The 12,080-nt window shown below is 41.0% G+C and overlaps 1 protein-coding gene across 2 annotated transcripts in view; it reads right to left on the reverse strand.

The window, feature by feature from the left end:
* Window positions 1–11,071, reverse strand: part of CKAP2L (cytoskeleton associated protein 2L) — a 30,952-nt gene extending 19,881 nt beyond the window's left edge. For both annotated transcript variants that reach the window (XM_028122493.1, XM_088026423.1), the window contains exons 1-3: window positions 11,018–11,071; window positions 9,072–9,138; window positions 7,560–7,611 (exon numbers count right to left, since the gene is read on the reverse strand). In XM_028122493.1, the coding sequence (XP_027978294.1) occupies window positions 7,560–7,611; window positions 9,072–9,138; window positions 11,018–11,048 (150 nt within the window). In that variant the 5' untranslated portion in view covers window positions 11,049–11,071. The remainder of the gene's footprint in view (window positions 1–7,559; window positions 7,612–9,071; window positions 9,139–11,017) is intronic.
* Window positions 11,072–12,080: the final 1,009 nt, after the last annotated feature.

Below are 12,080 nucleotides of genomic sequence, written 5' to 3' on the forward strand. Positions count from 1 at the left end.
GATAGAATTAAGCAGAGATGCAGTGAATATATAAAAACTGCTGTTTAAAAAATAAATTTGCCTCAGTTGAACAAGTACTTGCTGAATGCCCATTATGTCCCAAATGAAGTGTCCTTCTAGGGACTTTTGAAAGATATATACATAATAAACTTATGTTAGGGTACCTCCCAAGTTCCTCCTAGTAGTACTGTGTATTGCTACATAATTTTTTTTTAAACAACACTGCTTTTGTAAAGGTCACAGTGTCACTCAAGAACCTTCATCTCATCCCTGGAGATCAGGGGCAAGGATGGATGGTAGATGCTGGGATGTCTGAGATACTTTGGAATAGTTTTCAAGACAATCTAACATCTCAGTAGAAAGTTAGTCATATCTGTAAAGTCAGGACAGGGTTTTAAGGTTAGATTCTCTTATTAACAAGTAAATGTTTCAGTCATGTGATTTAATCTTGGATAAGAAAGGTAGGACTAGGGGACGCCTGGGTGGCTCAGTAGGTTAAGTGTCTGCCTTCGGCTCAGGTCGTGATCCCAGGGTGCTGGGATCGAGCCCCACATCGGGCTCCTTGCTTGGCGGGGAGCCTGCTTCTCCCTCTGCCTGCCTCTCCCCCTGCTTGTGTTCTGTCTCTCTCTCTGACAAATAAATTAAAAAAAGAAAAGAAAAGAAAAGAAAAGGTAGGATTAGGTTGTAGAGAACTTAAAAAAAACTAGGGATGGGAGTTGAGAATTGGTATGGTGAATAATTGAAGCAAGTCACTGTAGATTCTGGAGCATTTGCTCTGAAAGCAAGTAGTCAATGGAGAATTTGGCAGAGATTTGTAGATCCTTTGTCTCCGGGGGAAGATATGGTAGTGCTAGAGTTACCACTCTTTACTTTTGATTTGGTAATATTGTTGAGAATTACTTTTTTTTTTTTAAGATTTTATTTATTTATTTGACAGAGAGAAAGAGACAGCAAGAGAGTGCGCACAGGCGGGGGGAGTGGGAGAGGGAGAAGAAGGCTTCCCGCGGAGCAGGGAGACCGATGCGGGGCTCGATCCCAGGACCCTGGGATCATGACCTGAGCCGAAGGCAGCCGCTTAACGACTGAGCCACCCAGGCGCCCCAGAATTACTATGTAAACTTTGTAAATGTGTAAAGAAAGTCTATAACCAGAAACACGTGGCATTAAGGGCAAAAAGATGTTTCTTCTGGAATGTTACATGTATGGCAGTGTTGCTGGCGGTGGAATAGGGGAGGGTTGGAAGTGGGAGGCAGGGAGATGGATGGTATAGCCACATGGCCATAGCTGGGTTATTCCTTGAGCCCCAACATTTATATCCACCTCTGATCATTCCATTATTGCTTACTGAAGAGGCAGGGATGATGGTATCAGAGTTTCCAAACATATGCTATTCCTTAGTTTTCTTTTTCTTTTTTTTTTTTTTAAATATTTTATTTATTTGTCAGAGAGAGAGAGAGAGCACAAGCACAGGGAGCAGCAGGCAGAGGGAGAAGCAGGCTCCGCGCTGAGCAAGGAGCCCCATGTGGGACTCAATCCCAGGACCCTTGGGATCATGACCTGAGCCAAAGTCAGACGCTTAACTGAGCCACCCAGGCGCCCCTAGTTGTTCTTTTTTAAAAATTAAGATATAATTTGTATCCCACAGAATTCACCATTTTAAAGTTTATAATTCAGTGAGTTTTAATATATTTACAGATTATATAACCATCATTACTCTCTTGTTCCAGAATATTTTCATCACCCCAGAAAGAAATCCCGTTCCTCATTTCCGTCTCCCCACAAACACTGGCAACCACTAATCTACTTTCTGTCTCTACAGATTGCCCTATTCTGGACATTTTATATGAATGGAATCATACAATATGTGGCCTTTTGTGTCTGGCTTCTTTCACTTAGCAGAATGTTCTTGAGGCTCACCTGTATTGTAGCAAGTGTCAGTCTTCACCACTATTTTTCAATAATAAGCTTTATTTTTTAGAGCAGTTTTAGGTTAAAGCAAACTTGAGTGACAAGTACAGAGAATTCTCATATACTCCTTGTCGGCACACATGCATATCGTTACTTTTAATGGCTGAATAAATATTCTATTTCATGGATATACCACATTTTGGTTATCCACTCACTGACTGCTGGACATTTGGGTTGTTTCCACTTTTTCACTATTATGAATAATGTTGCTATGAACATTTGTTATAAACTTTTGTGTGAGCATATTCTCACACAAAGTTTTCAATTCTCTTGGGTATATACCTAGGAGTAGAATTGCTGGGTCATATGGTAAATCTGCTTAACTTCTGAGGAACTGCTAAACTGTTTTCCAAAGTCACTGTAGCATTTTATATTCCTGCCAACATTGTATAAAGGTTCTAATTTCTCCACATCCTCCCCAATCCTTGTTATCTGTCTTTTTGGATTATAACCATCCTATTGGGTATGAAGTGGTATTTAATTGTGATTTTTGTTTGCATTTCCCTGATGGGTAATGATATGGAGCATCTTTTCATGCTCTTATTGGCGATTTATGTATATATTCTTTGAAGAAATGTCTATTCAGATTTTTTGTCCATTTTATTATTATTATTGTTGTTATTATTAGTATTTTCTTTTGTCCATTTTAAAGTTGGGTTATTTGTCTTTTAATTGTTGAGCTGCAAGAGTTCTTTATATATCCTGGATAGTAGGTTCTTATCATATATATGACTTGCAAATATTTTCTCTTTTGTTCAGTTCTTATATCTTTATTTGAGGTCAGCCTGACCTTGCTAATTTATTATAAGTGGTAGAACTGGTCCTGCAGTTTTAAGTACTACACTGAGAGAAAAACTAGGCTTAGAAGAGTCATCAGGCTAACAGAACAGCCTGCAATCATTATGCAAATACAGATGATTAAGGCTGGAATTTTATCTTATTATCATTATTATTATTTTTTAAGATTTTATTTTTAAGTAATCTCCACATCCAACATGGGGCTTGAACCTACAACTCCAAGATCAAGAGTTGAATGCTCTACTGACTGAGCCAGCCAGGTGTCCCCAAGGCTAGAATTGAGCACCTCCATTTGAGAGGGAATGGGAGCTGCCCAAGGCCAGGGAGGGTGTTAGGGGAAGGGCTGAAGCTAGAACTTTAGTCTCTAACTCCTAGTCTCTGACAACTCACCTCAGAACTGATGGATCAAAATGATAAAACACACACACACACACACACACACACACACACACACACACACACACACCAAAAAAACAAAGAATGTACAAGAAAGAACAATTGAGGGCGCCTGGGTGGCTCAGTTGGTTAAGCGACTGCCTTCGGCTCAGGTCATGATCCTGGAGTCCCGGGATCGAGTCCCACGTTGGGCTCCCTGCTCAGCGGGGAGTCTGCTTCTGCCTCTGACCCTCTTCCCTCTCGTGCTCTCTATCTCTCATTCTCTCTCTCTCAAATAAATAAATAAAATCTTTAAAAAAAAAAGACAGAACAATTGATTCAAACTGAATTTGGTCACTTTATTTTGGACATATGAAGCCAGAGGAGAGAGGAAATGCACAAAAGATATGACTAGGGTTTAAGTCAAGACGAGTTTACTGAATGTATACTAGGTACTGTGCTAGACTCTAAGGGTGTGCAAGATGAGAGGAACACTGCCCCTGAGGAACACTGATAGGAAAGATATATGCACAAAATAATTACGGTATGATGAAACAAGGGCTGCAGTAGGGCTGGGAGAGATTGTAGAGCTTATCTTATCAGTGTTTCTCAAGAGTTTTTGTTCATATATGCCCAAAATAATTTTGACAAACCCTGTGCCCTTTCATACTTTTTAAAATTAACATCTAAAGTTTTTCTTTCTTTCTTTCTTTCTTTCTTTCTTTCTTTTTCTTTCTTTCTTTTTCTTTCTTTCTTTCTTTCTTTCTTTCTTTCTTTCTTTCTTTCTTTCTTTCTTTCTTTCTTTTCTTTCTTTCTCTTTCTTTCTTTCTTTCTTTCTTTCTTTCTTTCTTTCTTTCTTTCTTTCTTTCTTTCTTTCTTTCTTTCTTCTTTCCTTCCTTCCTTCTTTCTTTTCTTTCAAGATTTTATTTATTTATTTGACAGAGAGAGAGAGAGAACACAAGCTGGGAGAACAGCAGGCAGAGAGGGAGAGGGAGAAGCAGGCTCCCTGCTAAGCAGAGAGGCCAACATGGGGCTGGATCCCAGGACCCTGGGATTATGACCTGAGCCAAAGGCAGCTGCTTAACCGATTGAGCCACCCAGGCACTCTAACGTTTTTCATTGTTAGTTTAAATAGTTGCAAAAGATGTAATTTCAGGCACACTGTAAATATTGGCATTTTAAGATAAAATGAAATTTGACACTCATTATAATCCATTTAAAAAACTATACAAACATACTCTTCTTTAAAAATTGAAAACAGGGGCACCTGGGTGGCTCATCTTTAGGAAGATGTGGTGTGTGTGTATATATATAAATAGAGTATTATTCAGCCATAAAAAAGAAAGAGATCTTGCCATTTGCAACAACATGGATGGATCTAGAGAGTATAATGCTAAGTGAAATAAGTCAGTCAGAGAAAGACAAACACCATATGATTTCACTCATATGTGGAATTTAAGAAACAAAACAAATGAACAAAGGAAAAAAAAAGAGACAAACCAAAAAGCAGACTCTTAACTATAGAGAACAAAAAAGTTACCGAAGGGGAGGTGTGAAGGGGAATGGGTGAAACAGGTGAAGGAGATTAAGAGTATACTTAGTTTGATGAGCATGGAGTAATACATAGAATGGTTGAATGCTGTACACTTGAAACCAATTTAACACTGTATGTTAACTATACCGGCATTAAAATTTTAAAAAGTAGATGGGAATAGAAGATGTTTTGTTGCAGCAGTAACAGTCAATTCTTTGAACTCATCTAGAGGCATGTGCTAAAAATTACATAGTGATCTCTCAGCAAAAAATTATTTTTAATGTTCTGCTAGATGACAATGCTGAATGCAAAGAACTGGAAGTCACCTGAACTGCAAAAGGTTTTCTCAACATCAACACCATTATTTCATTATTGTCCCTTGCTTTTGTACCCTGGAGGTATTCCCATTCCCAGGCAAATCATCATATTAAGGGTGACTGGTTTGTCTAAAACAGCAGAGAATGAAAGAATTGAAAAATGGTAGAAGGATGACATTGCCAAGGGAGGTAGGAAAGGAGAAACTGTATGTGAGGCATATTCTATAACAAATCAATTTTAGGCAAAAGCATATGTGAAAGTTGAAGATCGGAAAATTGATTCTGTAAAATGCATACCCATTCGAGATACTTTATGCAGCTCCAGAGGAACATATAGCCTAGTGCATAGACATTTCTAAATGTATTTCAATATGCACTAACTCAATCCCTCTGAACAACTCTATGAGATATCTCCTATTATTTCCATTTTACAGATAAAGTTAAATAACTTGCCCAAGGTCATTTAGCTAGAAAATGAAGGCCTTAGGATTTGGACCTAGGCAGTTTTTAACAATTATACATTACAGTTTCTCAATAAATTTAAGGGCATGGCTCCAAGGAATCCTTTCAAATCTTGGTTCAATACATTAAACTGCCAGATAGAAACAGAAAATGAAAAACTTTGTGCATTCCTTTGAGTAGTAACACTGCAGTAAGAGTATGCCAGAAGAGCTTTGTTCAAGTCCTGGGTCTGACCCTTACTGGCCGTATAATTTTGGCAAAGTACTCAATCTCCTTGAGCCTCAGTCCTCTCATTTATAAAATGGGAATAACAATAATATCTGTCTTCTAGGAAGGGTGTCATGACGTCCTGTTTTTCACAAGATAGTTTTTATTTATGGCTGTTGGTGCAGCATAACAGTACCTCCTTTTATTCACAAAGGTATCTGGACATTAAATTGTAAGGCCACCTTTCTTACAGGGTTGTTTTGAATATTAATTGAGATATTGTATGTAAAGTGTCTTGCCCAGTATCTGGATGATAATAAGTACTCAAATGTTAGCTATTACAATTAGATATGAAAATGTTTTATAATTTTTTTAAATTTTATTTATTTGAGAGAGAGAGTGAGAGAGAGAGAGCACGAGAGGGGGTAGGGTCAGAGGGAGAAGCAGACTCCCCGCTGAGCAGGGAGCCCAATGCGGAACTCGATCCCGGGACTCCAGGATCATGACCTGAGCCGAAGGCAGTTGCTTAACCAACTGAGCCACCCAGGCGCCCTGTTTAATAAATTTTTTATAAATTGTAAGGCATTATACAGTTGTAATGATGACTATTATTTGCCTAGTCCCCTTAGTTCCTCATATCCCATACTTGCCTTTCCCACTTAATTTTTATCTTCGCAACTGGGTACAAAAGATAGATAGGCATCACCTCATTTAAGAGATGACTTACTGAAATAAGTATTGTCAGCTTTTAGAGAAGTCTCTGGGAACGCTGAATGAAGATGCTTTTTTTCCAGCAGATTTTCCCTTTAAGACTTGCATGCTACACTAATTCAATCCACATAAAGTAGAAGTCTAACCCAGTGATTCCAGACTGTTCAAATCATAATGTACCAATTTTGCCTTATATACATTTTCTATCCTTCACAGTGCCTAATAATGTTATATGTAGCCTTTCAGAAGGCTAATTTCTTCCATTTAAACCTTGAAAATGTGAGGATCCTTTACCACTCTATCCATAATCTAGCTTAATTAAACTGTTCAGGAAGCATATCATGTTAAGTAGCTTGTAAGATCCAATAAAGGTGTTCCCTTTTAAGGACTACTAGCCTTTTAACTTCATGGCAGCCTATCAAAGTGGTTAAGACCACAGGCCCTCATTCTCATGACCTGAGCCAAAATCAAGAGTCAGTCAGTCGCTCAACTGCCTGAGTCACCCAGGTGCCTCCAAAATGATGATGATTATTTTTAATTTTTATTTATTTTTTAAAGATTTTATTTATTTATTTGACAGAGAGAGAGACAGTGAGGGCGGGAACACAAGCAGGGGGAGTGGGAGAGGGAGAAGCAGACTCCTCGCTGAGCAGGGGCTTGATCCCAGGACCCTGGGATCATGACCTGAGTCGAAGGCAGATGCCTAAAGACTGAGCCACCCAGGCGCCCGATGATTATTTTTTAAAGATTTGCTTCATTTATTTATTTTAGAGAGAGAGAGGGAGAGTGTACATGAGTAGGGGGAGGGGCAGAGGGAGAGAATCTCAAGCTGACTCCGTGCTGAGTGGAGAGGCTGATGTGGGGCTCGATGGCATGACCCTGAGATCATGACCTGAGCTGAAATCAAGTCAGCCTCTTACCCGACTGAGTCACCCAGGCACCCCCCAAATGATTATTATTTTTATTTTATTTTTTTAAAAGATTTTATTTATTTATTCATGAGAGACAGAGAAAGAGAGAGAGAGAGAAGCAGAGGGAGAAGCAGGCTCCCCGCCGAGCAGGGAGCCCGATGCGTGACTCAATCCCAGGACCCCGGGACCATGACCCGAGCCGAAAGCAGACGCCCAACCATCTGAGCCACCCAGGTGCCCAAATGATTATTTTTTAAAAGACTAATTTCTACTTACAGATTTAGAAGGTAGAGGATTCAGACAATTATTCTTGGCTTTTAGATAAGGCCTATAAAAGATAAAATGAGATTAATTCTTAGTACAGAAGGATCAGCAAGGCTTGGGAAGTATAGTGATTAAAATTTATTATGATTAGAATTTTAAATCATTGGAATTTCTGTATATAGTAAAATAATTCAAAATTATATGCAATAAAGTCTTATTATCCCTTTCTTAGTCCTGCTATTCTACTCCTCAGTGACCACACCACTCTTACCCATTTTTTCGTGATCCTTTCAGAGATGTCCTATGCATAAATACAGCATTCTAACAAGATTAATGAAATATGTTTTTTTCATATTTGCAAAGTTCATCCAAACATCATTCCTTGAACACTGCAATATGCCAGGTACTAGAGATACAATGTCAAGTAAGGTAATTAACAGCTTCTTTGAAAAATGTCCTTGTTTTAAGTATCTTCAGATAATGAATATTCAGGGGTGAAAAAAAGATATAATTAAAAAAACAGGAGCACATATGAAATCTAGCCAATGAGCAGAAAATGCAAAAAAGGATAGGAAAGTAGAGGAGAATTAAGAAGGATTCAATCTGCGTGGATCAGAAACAATTGCCAGACTAATAGGGACTTTGATAATGACTTGCTGTTAGTTTTCCCCATCTTGAACATAAACCCTGGAGTATTTGTTGAATAAATGAATTAGATTTATTTAATCGAGGAAATAGAGTTGAGTAAAACCCCAAAGTAAAAGGAAACAAAAATAAAGGTCAAAACTAACTTTGTAAAAATTCACTCCCTCTTCTTTCAGGAGAAAATACATCAATGTTAAGTAAGAGGGACTAATAACACTACAATGGCAAGATGTTGACAAAAGATAAAAGTGAAACAGTCAGATTCTGTCCAACTCAAGGGTAAGGGCTAAGAGAATGGCCAAAGAGGACTGTCAGGCTGGAGGATGTTGGTGTGCAGCTATGAAGGACTGACTATAACTGGCTCTCCTGCTTTAGCAAGGAAAAACAACCAAGGTCATTCAACTCCTTGGCCTTTTCTAGCCTTCACAAGAATCACTTTCCCAGGAAAAAAAGCAGGGATAAGAAAAGTTCCCAGCATTGTAGGTAATAGTGTGGCCCTTCTCCCCCTTCCTTTAGAGACTGTCACAATAATAGTGCTTAAACTGCTCAGGGTTTTTTGTCATGTCTGGACCAATACACCCTTTTCTGAGTTATCATAGGATCTCAATGCAGTCTGAATAAGGGCTATGTCTTTTTTTTTTTTTTTTTTTATGAGTACAAACATGGGGAGCAGGGGAGGGAGAAGCAGACTCCCCATTGAGTAGGGAGCCTGATATGAGGCTCCATCCCAGGACCCTGGGATCATGACCTGAGCCGAAGGCAGACACTTAACCAACTGAGCCACCCAGGCGCCCCAAAAGGGCTATGTTTTGAAAGGCTTTAAATTGCTAGTAGCAACAAGGGCAACAAAACTTGCATAATTGTGTGAGACAAACTCACTTGGTATTTTGGCACTTCAGTTTTCCCTTGGCTGCTAGGTACTCCTGGAGCTTTCTCTGCCGCTCTTCTGCAAAATAGGCAGGCAAACAAACAACAGAAATTTAGCTGGAGATTTTAACCAATGCGTCTATATTCTAAAAGATGGCACTTTTCTATAATAATTTTGGCTTTGGTTCATATGCTATAAAGTCCCTAACCCCACAAATTTGCCTCCAAGTTAATGTCTATATCAACAATATCATTTGTATGCCATGTCTTATACTAAGCTCTTCATACTTAAATTACTTTCTTCAATCCACACAACAATCCTATGAGGTATTTTATTGTTTGAAATCTAGAGGGTAAATGATATGACCAAGGTTACCTAGCTAAATGTAGCAAAGCTAGGATTTGAAACCAGGTTTATCCAACTCCAGAGCCCTTGCTCACAGCCACCGTTCTCAGCTACAACGTATTATGCTTTGCATGAAAAAATCTGTTACTGGCTCATCTAAGCTGGTGAACCAGTACTGGTTTTTTCTTTAATTTTTATTTTTTAAAGTAGGCTCCATGCCCAGTGTGGATCCCAACATGAAGTTTGAACTCACGACCCTGAGATCAGGACCTGAGCTGAAATCAAGAGTCCGATGCCTAACTGATTGAGCCACCCAGGTGCCAGTTGGCCTGTTCTTATTGTGTTTTTTTTTTTCCTGACAGGGATGATTTTTGTCACAAACCCTTACATGGTTTCCTTTGGGCCTAAGGACAAAATAGGCCAGGTTAGGGGGTTCATGGCAAACATCTATTACATGGTGACTTTCTAAGCAAGGCATGTGAGGGAATGAAAATTCAGTATTTCTGTCTTCAGGAAGTTTCAATCTAGTAGTGAAAATAAAATAAGCAAACAATAATTACAATATAAGGCAAAATCTAGGTATCATAAGAAAGTGTCAAAGAAAGAATTATGGGAGTTCAGAAGCAGGGAATGAGTGAGAGGAATAGGTGGTTGGAAAAGGCTAAAATTCAATAGTGGCAAAAATAAAAAAAGACAATAGGGGTGCAGAACTACTCTTAATTTCATCTAAACCGAGTTGCTGTGTGTTTTGATATCTGGCTCTGATGCATCCCTAGGAGACAGCTTTGAGGATTATGCATTTTATGCTATGCCAGGCTATGCGGTGGAGAGCACGGGCTGAGAGACCGGGTTAGAATCCCAGCACTGTGGCTTCTAGCAAGTTAGCAAACCTCGCTGCTGCTGAACCTATAAAATGGAGACAGAAATGCCCATCTTTAAGGGCTGTTATGTAAAGCACCCAGGACAGTGCCCAGGACCTAGCGGACAGTCAACAGGTATTATTACTGAAACTATCAAAACACCGTGAGCATTTGGGAGCTGGTGACATCTGAGCTGTATTTTGAAAAGCAGCTAAGGGCTCCACGTACATTTAAGAGATCAGGGAACCCAGGACCCTCAGTTCTCGGTGCAGATCTAACCATCAACTTCCGGCGCCCCCGCCCTGCCCCCTTAGGGTCAGACCCCGCCTCTTGGACCCTGTCAAAGATCAGACGGCAGCACGGAGGACCACGCTCAGTCTCTGCCCGGAGCCAAATCTGGGTTAGGGAGCGCCTGGCTTCCTTCTGGGTGTGCGACCCGGGCAAGGGGTCTCAGGTTCTCTACCTAAACGAGATGACAATGACATCTCTTTGCAGAGCTGCTGCAGGAATTACGGGGAAGATACCCGTGAGGCATCTGCCCGGCATCTACTTTCCCCTACCCAGGGCCAGACGTCTCACTCAGGGCCAGGGCCTGGGCAGCGTTCCTTGGACTGGAAACGCCCAGGGGGAGACTGAGGCAGGCACTGGGGCGGACGGGCACCTCCCGCGAAAAGAACTGACTCGGTGGCCTCCCTTCTTCCCCGCCCTTGCTGGAGCTCCTGCAAGACGCAGGGACTCACGGTCATACTCACCGGCGGCTGCGGACTGCCGCGGTGGCACCATGACGTCTCCGCGACAGTTTTTCTTCAAAGCCCGCGCCTGAAGCTACGGCTGGGGCACAACGCGTCCGCTCGCTCTCATTGGCTCCTGTGGGTTTGAAACCCGCCAGTAGGAAGCAGGGGAGGGCGGGACAAAAGGAAATAGGCGCCTTCCGGTTGGCTCTGCCCTTCGAGCCCTCCCCGGAGACCCTTTGATTGGAAGAACGTGCAGCTCCCCGGCATTAAAGGCGGCTGCTGGGACCTGCGACAGCGTCCACCCGAGGGTCAGGCTGGTATCTTTTGAGGACCTGTGCGTGGCCGGTTGTGGAGTCGGTTACGGAAACCCGCTCGGCCGCATAGGCAGGGCCGCCTTACTCCTCTCACACCCTAAGGGTCACAGGAGCTCTGAAAAAATAAGGTAAACCCCAAATCTGATGAATTTGGGGCTCCTCACCAGCATATTAGCTCTACTTGTGAAGGTTCTCACCTTCAGTCTAAAAGCTCTAAGTTCTTCGTATTGCAGGATGGCTGCTCTTTTTGTTTTTAACTGAGGTAAAAATATACATAACATAAGTTACCATTTTAACCAGTTTTAAGTGTGCAGTCCAATGGCATTAAGTACATTCACTATGTTGTACAACCCTCACCACCATCCAGATCCAGAACTTGTTCATGGTCCCAAATAGAAACTCTATCCCCATTAAAGGGGAACTCCCGCTTGCCGCCGCCTCTCACGCCGGAGGAAGCACCACTTCACTTTCTATGTGTGATTTTGAAATTTTAGGACCCCCATTTAAGTGGAATTGTCCAGGACTTGTCTTTTTGTAACTGGCTTATTTCACTTAGCATTAAGTCCTCAAGCTTCATCCATGTTGCAGCATGTGGCTGGATTTCCTCCCTTTCTAAGCCTGAATAATATTCCATTGTATGCTTGTACCACCTTTATCCATTCATCTGTGGATGGAAACTTGGGTTGCTTCCACGTTTTAGCTGTTGTGAATAACGCTGCTATGAACATGGGTGTACAGCTAGCTACCTGTCGGCATCTCTGCTTTCA

Source organism: Eumetopias jubatus, unplaced genomic scaffold, assembly GCF_037043125.1.
Source record: "Eumetopias jubatus isolate StellerSeaLion01/CBP00866 unplaced genomic scaffold, mEumJub1_p1.0 scaffold_9, whole genome shotgun sequence".
Taxonomy (NCBI): domain Eukaryota; kingdom Metazoa; phylum Chordata; class Mammalia; order Carnivora; family Otariidae; genus Eumetopias; species Eumetopias jubatus.